The following is a 23524-nucleotide window of genomic DNA, read 5'->3' as shown; positions in this document are numbered from 1 at the left end:
TGAGTCACTTTCCCTGCAGCAATATTGAGGTTGTGCCACCTGTTATTGGCAGGTGGGATGCAAAGATGGTTTTTGCTGTGTTTGCTACCATGAGCTTATTCTGGGAAGTTGTCAGTGTCTGTTTTTCCCTGTCAGGCTGTGAATACAACAAGGGTGCACCCCATAGTGTAGTGTCTGTCTCGTGTGTCTAATGACAGCAGCTTGTGAATGCTCTTCTCAGAGGTGTTCGTAGACAACTGGCTCCTGGAAGTGTTTGGGGAGTCTGTGCCTTTGGAAAAAGTGAATATTGCTAATGAAAGAACTTCAGTCAGTGTAGGAGGCAGGTTTGTCAACTACCCTGGTGTCTAAAGGCAGGATGAAAAACGCCTCTGTGTTCTGTGGTGCTTCCTGTGTTGGGCTTGTGGAATTGAGAGAAAAAAGGCAGCTTCTGGGGATGTGAGTGCTCCAATTTCTAATATTATTATAGTAATAGATGTATTGCTTCTAGAAATGTTCCTTTAATAATTGAAGACTTAGTTTTATTTCCTCTCAACACGCTATCGTGTTCTATCTCTGTTGAATAATTGGTGCTTTCGTGTTGGGATTTTGTATTCAAATATTTTGCCTTCCAGACTCGTAGTAAACATTGATAATATTTTTGATTTATGCTCTTCTCATTTCAGTTGTACTTTCATGTGCATGGATCTAAATGTATAATGAACTTACCTTTACAAAGCTTTGCAGATGATTTTAAATGGCCAGCATCAGTCATTTTAATGGCTCCTGGGGAAGGAATGGAAGTAATTACCTTTCCTGCTATTCTATGACCTTTTTTGTAGTTTCTGCCTGCAAACAATAATACTGAGTGGGCTCTGGCAATAATAACTTGCTTTTGAAATGTAACATGGATTGGCAGCATCCACTTACCATGCCTGTTAAATATACTGATAGTGTGGTTCTTTTTGAAAGTCTTGGGAGTATTGCTTGACAAGTCTTGTGCCTAACCTTCTCCTCACCTTGACTGACGCTCCAATCACTCCCATGGATTATGGGAAATACATTTATATGGGATTTTCCTACTCCTGAGCACTGCCTGGGGTGCACACTGGGCAGTCATGGATGCTGTAAGCATCAGCTTAGCAAATGCTTTGTTTGTATAGAAACTTTTGCCAAATAACCCCAAACCAGATTGGATTAAATGGTGAGGAGATCAAAAAATTAACAGAGGGGGAGAAAAAAACAGAACACAGAGTCTATTTTTGTTAAAAATGTGTGTGTGTGTGCAGGCATTTAAAAACTGCAATAAATGAGAATATTTTCATCCAAGAACTGTTGCTTGATTTAGTCTAGGATCCAGGTTGTTTGCTTTGCTTTGCCAAAATTACAAAGCCAGTAGCTTCTCCTATCCATGTTCCCCAAGCAATCCCACCACTCATTAAGTGTGGGGAGTTGTCCCTGCTGGCTGAAGATTTGCTGTAGTGACGTTGTGCTTAGAGGTGAGAGGAGGTGAAGCACTTCTCTTCATTTCCTCCCTGAGTGTTCATTAAAGCATCACATGGAAAGGCACACAGTGACTCTGGGTAGATGTTAATATGAAATAATGGAATTTAAAAACCTCGTAAGCCAGGTAACAGTATGAAACCAACATTCTTCTGCCATGTAATTAAAGCAGGCTCGTTTTAGTAAAACAAGATGTGTGATAATGATAATCACCACTGTGCTAATTGATAGCTCTGGTGCTGTGTGGGTCACAATTGAGGTTTATCCCTTAGATACTTGGAATTTTTTCTTTATGGCCAGAAGTACCTAGAATCTGTAATAAAATTTGAGAGGAAACATAACCCAATTTCTGTTTCCACACACAATTGCTAAGTGAAGCCAAGATCTGTTTCGGTGTTGACTCGGATTAAAATTAGGGAGAAATGTTTTAATGTGATTTACTTCTAAGGATTGATTTTTGCTTTTGATGAATGAATTAATTAATTGAAAAGTAGAAGTTTTACTGAGTGCTGGATGAAGCCCTCAGGTGCTCTGGGTTTTTTTGGCTGACAAGAAGCTCCACAAGTCTTTGGCCGTGGCAGTGTTGTTTCTGTCTGGCGTGTGATAGCAGGGTAAAGAAAATGCCTTGCTATAAATACAGTGACACAGCTCCCATGTGCAGCATCATTTCTCTGGGCTTCTGCATGGTAAATACTCCTCCTGCACCCCACAGGAACTTCCAGGGCATCGTGTGCCATTCCCTGCAGCTTGGCTTTAGACAGAGGGCTTGTTTTGTTCCACGAGATCCTTCCTTTCTTAAACACTTTCTTAGAAAGTTGCTTTGTGCTTGTAAAATCTGAAGGCAGCACTGCTTTCCAGGGAGCTCCCAGCCCAGGATGAGCGGGATGTCATCACATTTTCCACCTTTACAGTTGTGAACAAGCTTGAACAGGTATAGCTGGCAAGCAGATTTTGGATGTGCAAGGGAATCTTGGGTGAAGAATTACATGTAGTCCAACATTTTATTCCTATTAAATCACACCTCACTGCACTGTCTCATGAACTTGTAGTGGTGGTGAAGTACTCTCTTTGTTTTAATTTAGAAAAGCAGGCTGATTAACAGATGAAACTGCCTGAAAGATGCTGTTGGAGCTGCTCTTAATAATATTCACCACTGCTGGTTGCAGATAATTTCTCTGGCTTACATGCAATGCAAAATTGATCATAAAGCTGCCTTATTTTCCTTTGTGCGACAAGAATGGTGCTGAATTTAGAACAAATTACAATCCACTATTGTAGTCAGAAAACTTAGGCAGTGAGCTGTTGTTCACATTGATGGTAACTGTAGGTCTGCTTCCCTTCTCTCTTTTCAAGCAAGAGTAGTTTATTAGATCTCATTTTCTCCAGTTCCATTTTCCCACTCTTTAGGGGAAATCACGCATTTAATTTCTTCATCTCTTTTTATTGTAAAGGTAAATGTAAGGAGGGGAGGATTTGGAGATTCCTTAAGCTATTACCTTTCTGTAACATCTTTATTGACCAAATCTTCTTTTCTTTGCTCTGTTCTCAGTTACAGACATAGAACTGAAGCGGCTCAAAGATGCTTTCAAGAGAACTTGTGGCCTCTCCTATTATATGACCCAGCAGTGCTTCATCAGGGAAGTTCTCGGTGATGGGGTCCCTCCCAAAGTTGCTGAGGTGAGCTGTGAACTTGCTGTTTTCCTGGGAAGCCAAATGCAGTGGATAATGGGCAGCTGGATGGTGCACACACAAACGTTTATGGAGTTGATTGAATTGCCTCCCATTTTTTATGCAACATCACAATGCACCTTCTCTGCCTGAAAATGATATTCCAGACTTGGATCATGGAATCAGCATGAGCTGAGCTACTGCTCCCAACCATATTAATGCCTGGTAGATGACTTTGAAGTAAACCTGAATATCCAGATGGAAAGTTGGGCAATTAAAAGATTGGGAATTTGTAACAAGACCATTGTAACAGATTTTATTTACTCCAACAACACTTGCTGTTGGTTTCTCTGAGATTCCAGTAGCTGTTGCTTCATTTTCTGAAGATGAATCTTTACGAGCTCTTAAAAATAAATTTGTTCATAACAAATGTATAAAAGAACTGACAAATAGCCAGAATCAAAATTTACTACATGGATATAAACATATATCCCTGTGTATATGTCTAAAAAAAAATAGTAATACCAACCTGCACGCCTGCATGTTTACAAAGTTATTGTCTTGTATGAAGTTACCCCTTTCTTGAGAGAGATATGAAAATATTATTGGTAGAGAGACAAAGATTAGGCAGACCTTTCAAATGATCTCTTGCTTCATGTCATTTCTAGTCACAGCTTCTATTTTTGGCATGCTCAGAGCTGTTGACCTCAGAGGCAGCGTGCAAGCTCCCAGTTTTATTTAGATAATGTGAGTGCTGAAGTGTGCATTGCTGAAGGTTTTACACTCTGCCAGAGTTCCTTTTCCTAAGCTTAGTCTTTTCTCCATTCTTTTTTTTCCCCCGTTTTTCCTAAGTGTTGGCAAAGAGGATGATACTACTTACTTCTGTAAACAGTTTGCTTTTTATGTGGGTGTTTAAGGCTTAGCAGGAAAATTTGCAGTGGAAAAAGAGGGGCCTGATTTTCCCGGAGTTTAAAGCCTATCTTCAGTATTAATTTTTGAGTGTTTTCTGGATGCTTTGAGAGTTGATAACCCCTAAGATGAAACAAAAAATGTATCTTTCACAATGCATGGTTGGTTTGAAATAGTGTAACATACTGAGAATTTTATGGTACGAGTTAACTTGTACTTTTATATCCCTTTTATGTCAGTATTAAGGATTAAATTACTGATTTGGTCACAAACAGAAATTCTGGGGCTTCAAATGTCTGCTGGCTAGTTTCTATTTTATTTTTTTAAAAAATCTGTCCTTAAAGACACAGATTGTCTCTTTCAACACTCGTTATGGTTATAGAGCAGTTCTTGGTTTCCAGGTGGTGAAATAAAATTAATGGAAGACTCATAATTGGTTTTTGATGGCTTCTCATCAGAACTCATCTCAAAATTCGAGTACAAATTATGATGTACTCGTAGCATTCATACTCAGGCAGTGCAGTATCAAATCTGTGAACTTGAAAACTGTAAATTGGGCCAAAATTGGGATTTGAGTCAAGGGATGCTTTGTAAATCCTGGATTCAGGTTTGGGAGAGGCAGGCAAAGTCATTAGGCAGCTAAAACCCCTGAGTTTTCTGCCTTTCACTCATTAAAACCGATCATTTGGAGCCTCAGGTTGCTGGGCTGGGTGCTCTGCATGTTGTGAATAATGGTTTTTCATACCTGAGGAGTGAGAGGCCTTCAGGAATTTATTAAATTAAAAACACAGGAGTTTTAACTAGGACATAAAACAGGACTGAAACCAGTGGAACTTGGGTCAAACAGTTTGTGTGATTGTCCTGCACACAAAACGTTTTTTAAATGTTCAGGACAATAATGTTCTTGGGAGGATCTCTTGGGAAAATGGAGTTGAAGATGTTAATAAAAGGAAATTTAGAGATGTGTCTGTGTTGTTAAAGTGCAAGAAAGCTGGTCCGGTGGTGGCAAGCATGAGCACAGCTTTTGTTTTTAAATCTTGTTATACTCTTCAGTTGCCCATGCAACAGAACATGTCAGGCTTAAATTTTATGAAAAAAATGACTATGTGCCATATACTTACAGTAAATTTTACATCCTGAAGTGTAAATCGCTGTGATTCTCTCTGGGTGTGGCTGTTTTAAGTAAAGCTGCAACAGCATTAAGTAATTTTGGAAAATACAGAATTGCATCACATTTTGATGGTGCATGTTAGGAGTTTTCCAAGTGCCACACCAATGTGAAAAAATGTGGAGTTCCTTCCTTAGGAATGCAAACTGATGTGTTACGTGACTACTCAGTGTTTATAAACTTTTCCCAAGGAATGATTAAGCAGCTAAACTCCAAGCAATGCCAGCTGCCCGTGGTTGTAATTACATATATTAAATACTGATACCTTGGATATTATCCATAGAATTCCTTTTCTCTGTTTATCTCATGAGCAATTCTTGTGTTGTGTTGAAATAATGTATAAATGTAATATTTGGTGCTCATCTGATATCGCAGCTGAGATGTACAAAGTTCAGCAGAAGTGAGTGGATATTTTAGCTGCATATTTTAAAGAAGTAATGAGTCCAGCGTAATATGAAGGTAAATTGCCCACATGGGCTGTGTAGCCTTGAAGGCATCTGGTGAAGACAGAAGGATTAGGCATAAAAAGTGTGGAATTCAAGTCTCTGCCTTGAAGCCTGCGCAGTTGTTGTGTCCAAATAAAGCACAAATTCAGCTTTAATAATTTAGCCCTTCAAGCATTCGTAAATGGATTCAAGTTGGAGTAACAGAAGAGGCTGGTCTGGGCCCCCTGTGGAAATTAAATTTGGGTAATGCTGTGGGATGGAAGTGAGGTTCTGCAGGATGTTTTCTGGAGAATTAAAGCCTGCTGTACATTGATTTACATTGCCCTGCCTGCAGACAGATTTTAGTAATCTGAAGGGATGGATGGATGGATGGATGGATGGACAGATGGACGTGTGGACAAGGAGAGGATTTCTGCAGGTCACTGTCGAGGTGTCTCCAGCCAGTCTGCAGGAGCAGCAGTAGATCTGGTGTAGCCACTCTGTGTCAGGTGTTCCTTTATCACCTTCTTGCCACCACAGCACTGTGTGGCTTGGCCAGGTCTAACCTTGCCAGGCCCAGGACTGGTTTTGTTTGAGCACTCCCAGTCCTGACTTAATTTTGATCTGTGGTGGAAACCACCCCTGTGATGGTGTCGTGACTCACAGGGCTCTGGAGTTCCCCTCTCTGCTACCAGCCTGGGCTTGGGGATTCCTGCTGCATCTCCTTGATGCCTTTGAGATTATCAGAGCTCAGCCTGGAGGAGATTTCAGCCCTGATAAAGAAGTGTGGGGAAACAACACCATGAGCAAGTGAGAAGTGTCTTCACTGGAGGGTTCTAACATGGGATTTTTATATTGCTCTTTATGACTGGTACCTGTGTTTCCCTAAGTAAAGGCTGTTTATAGGTACCAGAAGAGCTACAAAAGTGTAACAGAATTAATAATTGAAGTGTGTTTAGCTGAATGTGAGGTGATGAGCCTAAAAACCACATAAGATGGAGCCTCAGTACAAGCTGCTCTTCTTATTTCTGACATGTTTGCCCTGTTTCTGGTTAACTTCTCTATTTTTGGTTAACTTCTCTAATTTATTCTTCTAGGTTATCTACTGTTCATTTGGAGGAATATCCAAAGGGCTGCACTTCAATAACTTGATAGTTGGATTAGTTCTACTTACAAGAGGCAGAGAGGAGGAGAAAACAAAATGTAAGTGATGTAACTTAAAACAGTAACAACAAGACTGTGAGTGTAAAATGAGCACACATTTTACAATAAAAGACAGGATTTTTGGAAACATTTTTGTCTGTATTTTTTTAATTAAGTGCATTTTTGTTTTCTATATTCATTCAAAATGAAATATTTGCTAAGTCATCATGAAATGTCAGTGTTGGGATCCTGCAGAAAGCCTGATGCTCTCTGTATGTGGGCAGAGGAAGGAGGATGGCATTGATATTTTTCAAAACAAATAAAAGCATCTGCCTACTGACTTCTGTTGTTTTGTCTTCTCTGTTAATCTGACTTGATAACACTCATTTTCCCTTTGATTACAATGGTAAAAGAAAAGGGAGATCTTGACCTAAACCTTGTGGACCTGTATTGAAACTGGAGCAACCTAAATTTTTAGTCGTTTAGTTGTTGCATAGCCTTTGACATTCTCAGCCAGTTGTAAACTTTAAATTTGAAAAATGTCACTGCCATGAGATGTTTACACAAATCTCTATTTCCTCAGATATTTTCAGCCTCTTCTCTAATGAATCTGGGAGTTATGTTGTCCGTGAAGAGATGGAGAAGATGCTGCATGTGGTTGATGGGAAGGTCCCAGAGTCACTCAAGAAATGCTTCTCTGAGGTATTTCATGCAGCTCTTCTCCTGTTGCATTTACAAAAAAGTCAAGATTACATTAAGTGGCTTCTTTTTCATACTCGTGCACGTATGGGAACAAATTGACCTTGTTTAAATTGGGTAAAAGCTCATGGTTTTTTGTGTTGTGGTATTACATGTAATTTGTATTGATGTGAACAGCATTTGGTGTATAAATGCAGGCATTCTCTGTGCTCCTGTACTTACTGTGCTGCTTGGAAAGAGATCATTTCCCAAGGGTAGTCATGTCATCAGGTAAATTTAAATACTAATATTGCTGGTGGGAACTTAAGTCATTAATGTGAACATTTTTTTGTAATCAGGGAAGAAATCTAGAATACAGAGCTGAGAAGAAAGAAAATCTGCACCCTGGATTTAAAAATGCCTGACAGCAGTGGTTGCTTAAAAATAATAGTTTTATATTATTGCTTTTGTATCACTGTTCCTGCCAGGAGCTACAACATTTAATTATTCTTTAGGTTGTTTGAGAAATGTAATCTTTATGGAGCTTGCTGAGGTCTTCCTCTAAACCAGGGAATTAGTACTTCCCTGTATTCATAGGTGATTCTTGGGCTCCAGGAATCCTGATGAATTTTCAGTGGTTTTTGCTTGGTTTGTTATCAGAGGACTAAGATCAGCAGAATGGAGACATCATTGTACCTTCCTCTGGCGAAAGCATTGAGCAGATTGACTGGAAGCTTTATTTGTGGCTGTCAGGTTACTTAGTTACTTCAGATTTTATTGGTCTGTGTTGGAGATAACTCTGGCTGTGGGCACTGCCTGAGCCAGACTCTGATCTGGCCCTGGTGTCCTGTTGGCTTTGGAGGCAGTGATTGCATTCCTCAGTCCTGGCTGGAATCATAAATCCTGTGTCCACTGCAGTCCAGCTTCTGGACCTGACCCACGGTGCCATTTCCTATTTATAATTTCCCATCAGTGTGGTGTGATGAATTGCACCCTGCAAGTTAATTGCACGCTGTCCAAGAAATCCAGAAATACTTTATGAAGACTTGCAGGAAGATGAGTATCAATCTGGGCTTCAGAGCATTTTCCTGTTCAAGAAAATGCTGCATATTGATTTTTCTTTTAAAATGAAAATAGTGTAATAACCCACTCAGCAGGATTTACTGGGCTCTTAATCATCCACGGTCATTGCTGGAGAGTGAGAAAGTTTAATGTTCCTGCTGTGGGCCTTCCTGCCTGCCTTATAGAGAGAGGATGGGTTTGATTTCAAGCATAATGTTTATAGGTACTTCTGTTCATCAGAATCATTGCGTGTACTCAGCTAGAAATAGAAGCTTTGGAATATATCTGAGTTTTCCTTTTGTTTCTCAAGTTCCATCATAGTTCAGCTGTAATCATTGCTTGCTTCAAATGCTTTCTTCCTCCTGTCTGAAGTTTTTCTGTCCCTCTTCATTGTCCTTCCAGGGAAAATTGGAGTTCTAATGACACAGCTCTCGCTGCCTTTACAAAGAGCAGTGCAAAAAGTAGAGGGAAAGGGTGGAAAAGGGAGTGAGAAAACGTTCTTGTCTCTTGATCCAAACTGTTGGAGAAATGAAAGAATAAGAAATAAAAGTGAGGGTGGGGAGGCCCTGGCACAGGGTGCCCAGAGCAGCTGGGGCTGCCCCATCCCTAGCAGTGTCCAAGGCCAGGTTGGATGGGGCTTGGAGCAGCCTGGGACAGTGGGAGGTGTCCCTGCCTGTGGCAGGGGGTGGAACTGGATGAGCTTTAATGTCTTTTCCTACCCAAACCATTCTGTGATTTGTTGGATGAAAGTATAAAACTCTTTAGTCTAGAAAAAGAGGCATAAAAAGAATGAGTATCTGGACCTGAAACAATCCCCTGCAATGGGAATAGGAAGCAAATGTTTTAGCAGTGCTGGTGATGAACCATTGGAGCAGCCTGGCAAAGGGAATATAGTGAATTTTCAATTTTCTGCATTTGGCAGTTGCAGATAGTCCGTGGCCAAATGCAAATGGTTGGATTCTGTAGAGATGTAATTCAGTGAAGTTTAATGGTCTGTGATATGAGGGGAGTTTAAATAATCAATGACTTGAAACCTCTTCCACTTTCCAGACCCCTGTTTATTTCCCCTGGAGATGAGACTCTCCATATAATGAGTTTGTCTACTGATAATGGGTTTGCTTTTATTTGAGGTAGTTTTGTAGGTTCTGTAAAAATTAGTCTGCTGATCCCTATGGTTTCATGGCCACAGCTTGGCAAGGATTCAAATAAATGGTTTAAACAGCACAGAAATTCTGTGAGTGTGCAGATTTTATGTATTCCTGAACAGGGAGCTCCAAGAGGCACAGAGTGAGCAGATCCTGGGAATGTCACGTCAAAAAAATCCACAAGTTCCTCCAGTGATTAATCACAGCATTAGTTATTCCCAAATCTGATTTTTCTGTGTTGTTGATATACCTGCACAGATAGAACAGAACGTTTGTGATTTTATAGCACCTGTTTTTTGGTACAGCAGAGCTGGTATCTATAATAATACATTTAAATTCATCAAAATAACCTCTGCTGTTTTGAATTGCAAGTAACCATTTTTCTTTTCATCCCTTTCACCTGAGGTTCAGGGTAAATGAGTTTCCAAAGGCCACATTGAGTAGGTGGCTGAAATGCAGAGAGAACTGAAAGTTAATTTCCCTCCCATTGCCGTTTCAAAAGGAAAGGGAAAAACAGGCATGGCTCCAAGCAGAAAAATTACATTAGCACTTATTTTTCTAGGAGATTGTCCCAGTTTTTGTTCATGTAGCTGGATGGTTCCTGTTTACTGGCTGTGAGAAAAACAGCTCCCATTTTCTGGTTTTTCTTGCAGGGTGAGAAGGTGAACTATGAGAAGTTCAGGGTTTGGCTGCTGCACAACAAAGACGCTTTCACCTTCTCGCGGTGGCTGCTCTCGGGAGGGGTGTATGTGACCCTCACTGATGACAGTGACACCCCAACCTTCTACCAGACCCTGGCTGGGGTCACACACTGTGAGTAAAGGTGCACATCTTAAAAAAACCTGCCAGAGTTCACAGGCAGAATCATTGTTCATTCAATCTCCCTGCTCCGCTACGTTCGGTTCGGCGAGAGAAATTCCTTCTCTGAGCTCATTTGTTCTCTGCTTTCCATGCTGTGGTGTAAAATGTTGTGTACAAGGACACTGGGTTGTTATTTTTAAGAGATAATAATGCTGAGGCTACCACACTTCTATAGAAGTTTGCTACCAAGCAAGCTAAAAAAAAAAGTATCTTCTGAAGTGGCTGACTGGTAATACTGGGTTTACTTTTGGTCTTTATAGTGGGTTGTAAAACTACTGAGAGAGTTGAGAAAATAATATTTGTTTCAAAAATAAGTGTTACCTCTTAATTTGCTTCTCCAGTAAAATAAATAATATTCCTGGCATGTGGTAGAGGCAGGGAACTGAATTAACTAAAGAGAAGCATCCTCAGGAACTGTCTCCAGAGGAGAAGTGCTTCCTTATGTCTGTGTTAACGTAAAAGAAGGAACAGCTGGTTTTTAAATTGAATCTAAAAACAAAAGGCTGATAAATGACACTTCATGTACCAGTGTAATGCAAGCATCCATTCCATCCCTGAGGATCCCTGGGAGAAGGGAGTTGGTTGTGGAGATGTCAGGGATTTGAGCAGTCTGGTTGTGTTTTGTGTCCTCTCACGGATTTTCCTCCTTGGTGTCAGTGTGGCATTTAATCCTCTAATGGGTGGGTTGCTTGAATAAAGCAGTGTGCCCTTTTTTATCCTCTTGGTTTTAAATATGGGCATTCAAACTATTTTCTGACCATCTGAAATGAAAATGCATGATTAAGTTGGGAGTTTATGAACAGGTAATTTATTTACATTACATGAGAGGCTGCAGGAGACATTGAGGTTACAGAAAACCACGAATATTCTGAGGTCTCGTAGACAAGGTAGAGAAAGAGGTGTATGGAAAAAACCCCAACCCTCTGAGTGTTCTGGGAAAGATCTTGACCTGTATCAAACTGAGATCTGCTCTTTTGTATGCTTTGAAATTGAAACTTTCAGAACAGTTTTTACTGAGCTTTTCACAGAAAGTTTATTTTTACTGAAACTGAGGTTTGGAATTAAAAAAAGAATTAAATTTAACAGCTGCTGTTTTAATAGATTTTATTTCATGTTTAATGTTGTTCTCACTTCTGGTTTTGATATCCCTGTCACTGTTACCATCGTGTCAGAGCTGGGATTGAGCTTTTTAGTGAATTCCAGAAATCCATGTAGGTGATGTGGTTATTGTCCACAGATTTGGAAAGCTCATGTGACAGTTATGTTTGGACCTCTAGATAAAATTAAATTTTACTAAATTTCCATGTGATTTACAACAGTGTAGGAATTTCATCCAACAGATGCAAAACTAAGGAAAATATAAGTGCTTGAGCATTTGGAAGTAATTTCAGCCTAATCAGGTCACTCCAAAGAGTAAGAAATCCAGTACAGAAGTATTTTTAACACAGCTGAATGTGTAAAACACTGAGAGCTGTTGTGACAGTTCCTTTGCTCTAAATGAAGGCTTGTTCTTAATATTTTTCCTGGGAGAATGGTTCCCTTTGGAACGACCAGGAAGTGAGATAATGTTTGGTAAACTGAGGCAAACACCATAATACAGAGAAAGAGGGAAAGGTTTTCACTTTCTTCTGTAAAATGCAAAGTAATTCATGACACTCGCTGGTGCAATCAGGAACTTCTCATTCCCGCTGGATCTCCTGGCACAAGCCTCAAACCCCCCTCCTCAGCCTTACCTCACACTGTGCTTCCCATCCAGCTTCTTGAACAATATGTCAGAGCCATGAAAAATGGCAGTGATAAAAACAGGCAAAGTTATTCCCATTGATTTAGAAACAGCCACCATTTCACTGCAAAGCATCAGTGACTCCATTTAAATTTGCTTAATGAGCCAGGCTATCAGGGAAACAAAGGAATACTAATTTTTCATTTGTAAATAACATTTATTTTGGTGTGCAGATGACTTTAATTACATTTCTCAACACATAATTAGAAATGAAATTTTAAAGTTACAGGAAGTTGCACACACTTGCTGCTTTTAATCAAATTTTGTTCCGTTTCACTTAAATCAGAAATATGAATAATTTTATTTGAAAGCTGCCAAAATAACTGGCCTTTGTTCCTACAAAAGCTGTTTCAGGGATATGAGTTTGTCTTACACCTGAGGATGACCAAGTAGCAGTAGTTTGGATTTTCTCAGTTTTGTAGTACAATCATATGCATTTAAATTCATTTTTTTAATATGTATATTTTAAGCCATCATATTGAACAGCACTGTAGTGGAGCCTGTAAATCTCACATTTCTGTCACACTGACTCAGGGAACACCTCATTGATTTCCTTCATTTAGCTGGAAATATTTTTTCTGCTGCAACATAGGTGCTGGTTGCCTTTTTTATGTGTCATTTTGGTGTGACTCAGTGTCATGTAATGGGCTTAGATAGTCAGGTTTTCAGCCCTTTTCCATGGGGAAAATAATTCCACTCATCAGAGGGGTTGCTGCTTTTGAACTGACAGAATGTTTAATTTGTACTTCTTTGTCACACAGTTCTTGTGTCACTGAGTTCTGATTAAATAACAGCCAAATTCCCCTTTCAATGGAAGAGACTCCTCTGTTGTCAGAAAAATTCATTCTGTTCTTTCTGACAGCTCTCACCTGCTGAGGTGCAGTTATGACTGCAATCAGTATAAATAATTATATTTTAGAATATACATTTATCATTTGTTTAGTACAATAAATGAGAGAAGCCCTGGATTACCAGGCAGGGTGGTTGAAATGGAAGAGGCAGTTTTTGAAACAGAGCAAAATGGAAGCTGAATGTTGTGGAAGGAGCAACTTCTGTCAGAGCTGGGTTTGTCAACTTTGTGGGAGGATGAAGATGGGAGGCTGAAAGGGAAGAGCAGTGAGGGGAACATTAAAGGGCTGGCTGGGTGTTAAATCCACGTTCTGGAGCTGGGGCACCCACTCTGGGAACAGGGATGTGTGGAAGCCACTAGAAGCCAATTGTGAAGATTTTGGTTTTATTAAAGCTGCTTTTAAGGGCACGTTTCATTCTGTGCTGCTTTTCCCAAGAGTGAACACTTGTGCTGTGAGAGGAGCTGTGCCTGTTTACACCTCCCTGTTCCCCCCTTAAGGTGCTGATAATCCATGTTCTGCAGCATGAACACCTGGATAGTCATGTCTGACACACACACGGATCTCTCTTGGTCGAGGTTATATCCCCCTTTCTGTTTGTTTGTTTTTAATTAGGAAAAGCAGAAAGATGAAAGTCTGACAGCAGCCCTGGCCAATAAGTAAAAGCCTCAGTGTCACTTAATCTGTATTTTGCCACTTGTTATCCTCTTAGTTCCCAGGCTATTTTATGTCTTGCAAAGCAGCTCTCAGTCCCAGAGTCTTCTGGATGTTAATTTGAAAGCCACAAACAAGAGTTCTTAGTCAGAACCAGTGTTTGGTGTCAGTTGTTTGGGCTCCTGCCTCGCCATGAAGAGCCCTCCCTGCCAGCAGGGCCTGGGGTCTGCCTGGAGCACTTCATGGTGAACAGAGGGACAATCCAAGGCTTGGTAAAATGTTGGGAATATGGTATGTTTCTGCTGCTGTGAACCAGAGAGGATTGTACCAATAGGTGGGTAAATATTGAAGTTTCCTCATATATTGGAATACTCGGTGAGTTCTGGTCGTATAAAGAATTGTAATAAGCAGTGGCTGAAATGAAAGCATGCTTTTAAATTTGCAGAAGGCAGAAGATTATTCATGGCTTGCTGTCTATGGAATACTTTAGAAGGATGTTTTGTGGGAATGGCATTAAGATGTAGCATGGGGGTTTAGTGTTTATCACTGTCATGCACCTGCCTGTTGGGCAATGTTCTAAATTAACTCATTTCTAGTAGTTTTACAGTTTTAGATGGTATTTTGACTTGAAAGTGTTTATTTGTTCTTCCTTTACAAGAAGAAGACTGTGCTTCAGTTGTACTTATTATCATCCCTGTGATTATATTAATCTAATTCTTAGAGAATTGAAACAAAAAATATTATTCATAATTTTACAGATCTGAAAGCTTTTCGTATTTCTAATGGGCAAGTGATGAGGGAGACATAAATCAGCATGTGGTAGTAAACTGGTTAAATTTCTCAGGTGTGTCATGTCCATGTGACCACAAATAATCATATCATGTATTTAGTTACCAAAATGAATAATTACTTGGCCTAGAAAGCCTGTCTGTTCTGAGGTTTTGGCCTGTATTGTGTATATAATATACATCTTTTTAAGTAATCTGAATGAAAACCCAGTTTACACTTTGATGTGATTTGAACAGACATTAAGGAAAAATGTTTATATTTTGAAAAGATAAAATCCTTTATCTCTGCAAAACCTCTGTGAAATATGATGTTTTGTCATGCACATTGATATGGTTGGGTATTAAGTGTAGTGTGCCTTTCCCATGCTTCATTTAACTTCAGTAACAAATATGATTATGTGTATAACCATAAATTGCCAGAGATTTCTTTTAGCTTGCACTCATGGAGGAATAGATGGTGCCCTGCATATCCTGAGACTGATTTACAAGATTATGTGCAAAAAATCACTCTGGAGAAATCAAATTGTGCAACAGCTGCTGCTCAGCTGCAGTTAAACTTCCCGTGTGCTGCAATCCAATAAATCCTGCTCCCTTTTATTCACTGGAACTGTTGCACTGAGCTACAATTTGTTATAACTGTGAATGAGAAGTATTCTTTTGTCACATTTTTACCTGTGGTTAACCTGATTTGTGTAAGCCTAATCAGTGCTAAGAATGTTATTTTCTATTTAGTTTTACTTTCTAAAGTGCTTGGCTCTTGTGCAGAAAGTCAGTGCACTGGGGCTCAGATAAGTATCAGCACGAGTGTTACATTTTTATCAGCTATTCTTTTAAAGGTGATTATTTGAAAATTCTGTATCTTTTAAATGATCATGCCAACTCAACCCCTGTGAACAGAAATACAGACAAGATGCTTTGTGATAGCCTTTCTTTTCTGAGATGAAATAATGAAACGATGGAGAAACATCTGTGAAGTACAATCAAAAAAAAATCAGAATACAACTAACTTCTACTATAGATATTTGAGAGAGGTTCTTTGGTAAAATAAAACATTCTTTCAGTTCTTAATTACTAAAGATAAATATTACACCTGCCAGGGAAAGGTTTCTGCAGATTTACTCTTCAGTGAGGACAATTTGAGCTTCCTGCTGGCTTTTAAATATTCTCAGTGTTGCATCACTTGAAGAATGAAGTGCAACTCGCACATTTGTTATTCTTCCTACTTGCAGAGGTGGATTAAAGGGAAGCAAAGTGATTTACATGGTCATGCACAAGAGAACATAAATAATGCTTTTGTGTTTGCTAATGAGAGCAGTAATGTGGAAGTGCAGTTCCTGTAAATGGCAGCACAACCTCCCCTCTCCCATTGTTTGGGAAGGGGAAGAGCCCTGGGATTCTCCTCACTCCTTGTGGGCTCTCACATCTGTGATATTTCTATCTGCTGATCTTCAAAGAACTCCTCTGTTCCTCTTTCTTGATTTCCAATAGAATAATATTCCTTTATAAATTGGGATTGCTGCTTCCTCATGTATTGGGGACAGACTTTTAGTAGGGCCTGTAGTGATAGGATATGGGGTAATGGGTTTAAAATAAGAGTAGATGTGAGGGAGAAAGTTTTTGTGATGATGTGGTGGATTCTCCATCCCTGGAAACATTCCAGGCCGGGTTGGATGGAGCATCCTGATCCAGTGGAAGGTGTCCATGGAGGATGTTGGGGTGACCTTTAAAGCCCCTTCCAACGCAAATAACTTTGTGATTGCAACCCAGCCAAGAGCCACGGGATAGTAGAACAGATCAGGGGATTGATCTGTCCAGGAAGGAGGGGGAGACGAGAAAGGAAATGAGTTTTTCTTCTGGATCAGCTCTTCTCTCACTGTGTGAATGCACAAGAGCTGGGAATGATGCCCTGGGGAGCTGGGGCTGGGGAGGCAGGGCTGGGGTTGTCACCTCTGTGACTGCACTGAAGGCACACAGGAAAGGGACAGTTGTCACTGGTGTCACTTCTCCAGCTGGACTGTCTAAAAGCACCTTACAGGAAAATGCAAACCCCTTCCACTCCTCCAACTCCAGATATTTGATTCAGATTTTTCCACTCTTTCCGCTGCTGAGGGTAAGGAGTTGTGTAAGGTTTGGTGCATCATGTGATGTTCCTGCTGGGTAGTTACAACTACTTCATACTCATTGCAGGTTACCTAAGTTACTATTTTAAGTAAATTACTGCCACTAATGACAGAAATGGGGAAAGAAATCAATAAAATTTCAATTTGACATACAACTTTTTAGGTGGAGCCCTTCTGTTCTTAAGCCTTACAGGATTATTATTGTTTCTGTGCACTAAACCAGGCCAAATAGCTCAAGTTAAACCTATTAGAAAACTGGCGTGGATTTAAAGGCTCAGAACCATCTGGGAATGAGATCACACATCGTGGTTCTTAATATAGACAGCTTTGTCATTACAGATCTATTTGAGAACCAATTAATTGGCACTGACCTAAAGCACTGTTGTGACACACTTGCATATGTAAAAAGGTTAAAAGTATTGTTGGGCAGAAACTTAATCTTGTTATATATATATATATATATATATATATATATATTTAATTTCAAGGATAAAGCATAAAGAGACCAGTGTTTGTATATAATGTTTTGAGGGAAAACACAAATTCTTCCTCTGGCTATTTTTATCTATCCTTGCTTAGCACCTTGTTTTATTTCTTGGGTTTGGGATTTGGGGTTTTTTCCCCCCCTTTTTAAATTGCCTTTTAAGTTCCTCTGCATAAAGTGTCTTGTAGGTTTGTATAACCACTCCCCAGTGTTTACTGGGATTGTAAATAATTCTAAAGTATAAATAATAACATGAAACAAACTGTTTTATATTTGGAAAAAAATAAATGCTGACATACAATGTTTAAATGCCACATTAAAATTTAGCTGTATTAATTTAGCCTTATTACTGTATCAAAAAGCCAAAAATTTCCAACAGGAGTTTTTCAAGGGCAACCAAGTACTGCATAATTTTTTCCATAAAAGACCTTTTTTTAATGCTACTTCACATCTTTTTGGAGGATTTAAATGCTGAATACCCTGAGAAAATAAGACACTGCACATATAATCTGCCTGTTCAAATCACCAAAAAGAAATAGGTGAAAAGTGATGGGAGAAGTTAATGTCTGTGCTTCTGCACACTTCTGGTGATGTTACTGATGGCAAACTCCTCGATGGTGAATAGGTAAGAAGGTTCTGTGGACAAAGAAGGTAATTTTGTTTTATTTTTCTCGATGATACAGTGGAAGAATCGGACATCATCGACCTGGAAAAGCGATACTGGCTGCTAAAAGCTCAATCGAGAACTGGACGCTTTGATTTGGAAACGTTTGCCCCCTTAGTGTCCCCTCCAATCCATCCATCCCTGAGTGAAGGTATGGAATGAGGGTCAGCTGGGTGAGGAACTGCTGCTGCTCTGCTGACTTACAACTGTTACAGCTTTAAAAGTGTCTGTTCTGAACAGCTTCTGTTCTGAAGCTTGAATGACAGAATAACTTCACTGAGTTCTGAAAAATGGGAAAAGAGGCCTGAGAAATCTCTGTTGGTTGGGAAGTCTGGAATGCTGAAGGAGGTGTTGCATTCCTATCAGTTGGCAGGAAATATGTCAGATTTTCTGTAGAAGTTGCCCCGTAGTTGCTTAAATTTTTTTCTTAAGATTCTGTAAAGACAAAATAAGCTGCTGGCCCTGAATGAGAGAAAATCGACCATTTTTAAGCTGAAAAATGTGACTTTCAGCTATTAAATGGCAACTTAGTGTGCAAGTCAGCTGTTGTATCATGCAGCCAATGAAACACTCCTCCCTAATAATGTAGATTAAGGAAGGTTTTATTCAAGAGACTCAGTCAAGAGATTTGTAGGTTGTTATTTCTACTGACAACCAAACTGGTCTGTCCAGCTGAGGCCACTCTGGTAATAACTGGAGGTTGCAGTTGTCTAATTGCCATTTGCTGCATGACATGGGGACATTCAGGGACATTCCACTTGCACACCAGTTCTGGTCTGCAGTCCTGAAGTGACCATTTTTTTATTACCAAAAGGTTGGCTTTAGTGACAAGTGGCAGCAGTAAGTGACAAATGGGAAATTCATCTGCAATGGTAAAAAATCAGAATTTATGTCCAGTTCTCTAGGGATGTATCCCTACATCCTTTTGTTCCTAAGTGTGTTTTATCTGCTCAGTGGTTTAAAGTTACAGAGCTGCTGTGGTGGAACTTGAATGGTCTCTGGTCATTGTTTGCCTTCTGTGGAGTCATTGTTGCTAAAAAAAATAAATTATGGGGTAAATAATGCTGAATGATTGGAACTCTTAAATGCTTTGAAGGCTGGTGACTACAGCTCTTAACTCAGGGCCAAATTTGCAGTGAAATTCAGTGATTTCCATAGGAATTTCCATCAAGCACGTTGGAAATTCTGGCCATACTGGTTCAGCTCCACTGTAAATCCGTCATGACAAGAAGGGTGTGAGGATCAGGCAGCTGTTCAGGATTCTTGATTCCCTCCCCACCCCTGGCTGGATCAGCCATCCCTGAGAGATCTAATTCACCTTTAAATGGACTTAGTAGTGCTTAATTACCTTTATTACACTTAATAAGAATAAATGACAAGTGTTTGTACTTCTCCTTGCCCGTGTTCCCCATTGACCCCTCGTGGAGGTGCTGGGTGGGTCTCTCAGGTGCTGTAACAGGAGATGCTTTTGTGGTTTGCAGGTTTGTTTAATGCTTTTGATGAAAACCGAGACAATCACATAGATTTTAAAGAAATTTCCTGTGGGCTCTCAGCATGTTGCAGGGGACCCTTGGCAGAGAGACAGAAGTGTAAGTATGCAAAATTTAACTGTTAATTTGGGAGGAGTTTTTCAGTTTGAACAATGAGGTTTAGTTGTTTTCACCTTTTGAGATTCTTTTCCCACTAAACAAGTATATGTCTGTGAAAGGTGACTTTGGAAGGTAAAAAAAAAAATAGAGGAATTTTAAATACCAAGGTTTCCTTTTATAAAGGAGAATTAAATCTAATTCTATGTATTTTACAGCTTATCTATTATACATATTCTATGTATTTTACAGTAGTTTCATATAAATTATCTAACTGGGAAAAACTACATTTCAGAAGTTATTTTTGCAGTGTTCTGCATTTTGATGCAGAAGTGTGTATCTCAATATAGAAAGTGCAAACACTTAGCTACTCATTATCTGTAATAGAAAACAAATGTCCTATTTGATTGTCTTGTGGTAAATAGCATGTTGTGGCTTCTCACTGCCGAGTTCCCAGCTGGCTCCCTGCAAGGTTCCTGTGTTTTGAAACACTTTTTGTTCCCTACTTCTCCAAAGCCATATTGTTGCAACTTCCAAGCTGTAATTCCCTGGAAATTTCTGGATGCACATATGTTCCCTGCTATGTCCCATCAGCAAACACAGCAGAGGATTGCAGGAATCTGGATTTGAGTTTATTAAACACAGCTGCTCCATTTCCTCACCTCCACACCTGCATCCCCTCCTCAGAACTGTCAGCACTAAATCAGCTGCTCGGGACTCTGCAGGCTTAGAGGGCTGCAAGGAATAAAGGAAATCGTTGTGGAGTGGTTCTAACAGCAAAGTCATTCCCTTTTCCCTCAGTTTGCTTCAAGGTGTTTGACGTGGACCGGGATGGGGTCTTGTCTCGCACCGAGCTCAAGGACATGGTGGTGGCTCTCTTAGAGGTCTGGAAGGACAACAGGACGGACAAAATACCTGTGAGTGGTGTCTGGGGGTTGATTTCCTTCTGTTTCCTTAAGCCATCCTTCCACAGGAGGAATGTGCATGATATTTGGGTGGGGGTCAGTGAGGTACAGGCTTCCCTGAGCCCCTCAGCTGGGGATGGGGACAAGGAACTGTCCCCTGCCTTGCAGAGCTGTGACCTGCCCAAAGCACAAGGTTTGATTATAATGTGTGTCCCTGACCTGCCCAAAGCTCCAGGGTTTGTCTATAATGTGTGTTCTTTCATCTAAAGAAAGGTACAAAAGCACAGCCTTTTTGTCTGGGAGCCCTTGGTTGAATTACTGAGAGTTTTGAGCATCTCTTACAGTTTTATTTTTATTCTGAGCACATTCTGCTGGGAGACTGTAACTCTGTTTTCTAATCCTTTTGTTGAAGGAGTTGGACATGAGTTTGTCTGAAATCGTAGAAGATATTTTGCATATGCATGATAACACAAAGGTAGGAATTTGCTGTTCTTCCCTTGTCATTTTTATAGCCCAGTATCTTCAGTTGATTTATAAGGAAGTAAAGCCTTGTGCTTTCTTCAGAGCAGAGATGTGTCAATAAAAGAATTTTTTTCAAGAAATGTCAGTTTTCCATTAAAATTTACCACGTTGTTCTGTGAAAGGAAGAACATGTTTGAATTTTATAAGCCATTTTAATACATGAAGCTAAACCCAAAATGCATAACCAGATGAAATTAAGTGGAAGCCTACACTGTTTGCAAGGCTCTGCTGTGCATAACTAACACGAGTTTTAAATCTGCTGCTTGACTTCTGTTTTGGAGAAACTGTTGTTTCCTGTTAAAACTGATCTGAAGAGAGAGTGCATAAGTTTATCTTATATTTTATGCTGTCTCAAGACATTATCCTCTCATGGAGGCATCTGTCATGACACAACAAAAAGTCTTGGTAGTTTATATTGTGCTTTAAATTTAGCTGGGTGTAAATCTGGAATTATCTGTAATTCTGCTCTTTGGAGATATCCACAAACAATATTGTGGAAGTTGCTTCCATTATTTCATCCTTTGCTTCACTAATTGGGAAGAGTGTCTGGAAATGATAAATAATTTATGAAAAACTATAAAGAATGTCTAGAAATGCTTAATTACTTGTTTGAATAGTTGTCTTGCCTGCTTGTACGCCAACAAAGTGGTGGGCAAATAGTTATTGTAATTCTTTAATTGCCAAAGCAGTGGAAATTGTGGCTTCTCTCTGTTTCATCCTTTGAGGTTTTTATTGTTTGGCTTCCTGAAAAAAGGGTTGTGTACAGCAGTCTTGATTCCACAAAGAGTTAAAAAAGAAGACTTCAGTCTTCAGAATGTTTTTGTAGTTGCGTCATCAGTGTAGTGCTGGAAAGAGCTGATGGTGCAGTAATTACATAAATTATTTAACCTCTTTTCGTGTGCTAGCTTTGACCTGGGTGAACTCTGGAGAAAATGGTCTGTAAGGAGAGGCAGAGTAACTGCCGGTGCTGTAAAATTGGCTCTGAATTATATTGCCAGATAAAAAAATCAGATTGATCCCTTCACTGAATCGAAGATCCCTCTGCCATGGTCAGTGTTACACCACTGTGACCTGGCAGGTGATTAAGAATTAATGGGATTTGTGTTGTTAGGTGAGATCACAAGGGCTTGGTGATCCAAACTGGTTTTTCCCAGCCCTCAGAGGAGGGTGATGGGTGTGTGAGTGGGTGCAGGTGGTGGACACTGGATGTGAGTGATGGAGAGCAGGAGCAGAGGTTCCACACTCTGGAGTGGCTCACCCTCTGTACTCTCAGAGCTGTTTAATTCTCTAGGTTGCCTGTGTTATGCTAAAACTGGATTTTGTTTCTTTTCATTGGATCAAATTTTATTTAAAGTAGATGCCAATTTTTATCAAATCCCTGGTTTTGTCATGCCTTGTATGAAACATGTAATGAGCATCTTACCAGAACCAGGTTCATGTTTTGATGGTTTTTCCTTCCCCTTTGCTTCTCCTCCGTTCCAGCTCGGACATCTCACTCTGGAGGACTACCAGATCTGGAGTGTGAAGAGTGCTCTTGCCAATGAATTTTTAAATCTGCTTTTTCAGGTATGTTTAGGGGAAATCTTAGGTTGTAATTTACAGTAATTAACTGCTGAGCTTTCTGCATGGCCACGAAGTGCAGCATCAGCATCTGTGTGCACACACTCCAGCTCGGGCTGTGCAGGAGGGGATGTGGGTTTGCAGCTCTGGGCTGCCTTGGCAGAATGATTCTGTCTTTGATTATTGTTCCTTGCAGTGCATGGAGATGCCTAAAGCCTCATCTGTTCAAGAGAACCTGGTGCACTGTTCAGAAAATGAACAGAAATGTCGAGTGTATCAGCAGTTCTATTTTCCATTAGACAAAGGCTGTGTTTTAAATGGGTTTTGTGGCAAATCTTTGCCAAGAAAGTAACACAGGGAATGAGAAAAAAATCTCTAATTCTTTACTGTTACGTTTTGCAACCAGTTTCCCTTTACATTTTCTGTTAAGGCCCTCTAAGGTACCTCTCATTGCTTCCTTAATGAGGCAGTCCTTGAAAGCTGGGGTGTCCTATCACTGTTCACTTGCAGAAAGCTGAGGATTAAGTATGTGCTGAATTGGGTTTTAATTGAGCTTGAATTGGATTTTTCTAAATCCTTGAAAGCCGTATTTTAGCTCTGGCTCACTTGGTGCAGAAAATAACCCTCAAAGAGTATTTTCATCCACTGCAGTTTGTTCCTTACCTGTTTTCCATTGAGGCTGATACTTGGAGTTTAAATAATAATAATAATAATAATAATAATAATAATAATAATTGACCTGTGACTCCTTTATAAATTGCATTTTGAATGATACTTCCCCAAGAGCTTCAGGGTGACTGAGTGAGAGTATCCTGAGGCCATCAGCTACACCACAGCTGGAAAGAATAACACCGGAAAGTTCTTCAAATTCATTTTATCTCTGTAATTACATCAGGTTTGCTGAAGTTGCAACCTTCTCAAGAAGGGCTGTATTTATTTTTGCCCTGTCTAGCATCAAATATCTCCTCATAACTAAGTATTGATGAACTAACCAATATCTCTGCAATCTTGGCAAAGAATGAATGAAGATGTAATAAATCTGTCTTAATGCTGATTGCACATCACCAGTGTT

The 23524-nt window shown here is 39.8% G+C and overlaps 1 protein-coding gene across 6 annotated transcripts in view; it reads left to right on the top strand.

Moving 5' to 3' along the window:
* The window catches only part of USP32 (ubiquitin specific peptidase 32), a 62525-nt gene that overhangs the window by 16595 nt on the left and 22406 nt on the right, over positions 1 to 23524 (top strand). For 5 of the 6 annotated variants that reach the window (XM_048324440.1, XM_048324437.1, XM_048324438.1 and 2 more), the window contains exons 2-10: positions 3029 to 3156; positions 6747 to 6852; positions 7376 to 7494; positions 10331 to 10490; positions 17899 to 18030; positions 19361 to 19468; positions 20267 to 20382; positions 20783 to 20845; positions 22375 to 22458. In XM_048324440.1, the coding sequence (XP_048180397.1) occupies positions 3029 to 3156; positions 6747 to 6852; positions 7376 to 7494; positions 10331 to 10490; positions 17899 to 18030; positions 19361 to 19468; positions 20267 to 20382; positions 20783 to 20845; positions 22375 to 22458 (1016 nt within the window). Of the gene's footprint in view, positions 1 to 3028; positions 3157 to 6746; positions 6853 to 7375; positions 7495 to 10330; positions 10491 to 13921; positions 14158 to 17898; positions 18031 to 19360; positions 19469 to 20266; positions 20383 to 20782; positions 20846 to 22374; positions 22459 to 23524 lie in introns of those variants that run through there. The other variant, XM_048324441.1, reaches the window with a different exon arrangement.

Source organism: Corvus hawaiiensis, chromosome 20, assembly GCF_020740725.1.
Source record: "Corvus hawaiiensis isolate bCorHaw1 chromosome 20, bCorHaw1.pri.cur, whole genome shotgun sequence".
NCBI lineage: Eukaryota > Metazoa > Chordata > Aves > Passeriformes > Corvidae > Corvus > Corvus hawaiiensis.
Note: the sequence above shows the minus strand (reverse complement) of the source record. Positions and strands in the feature narration are given on the sequence as shown.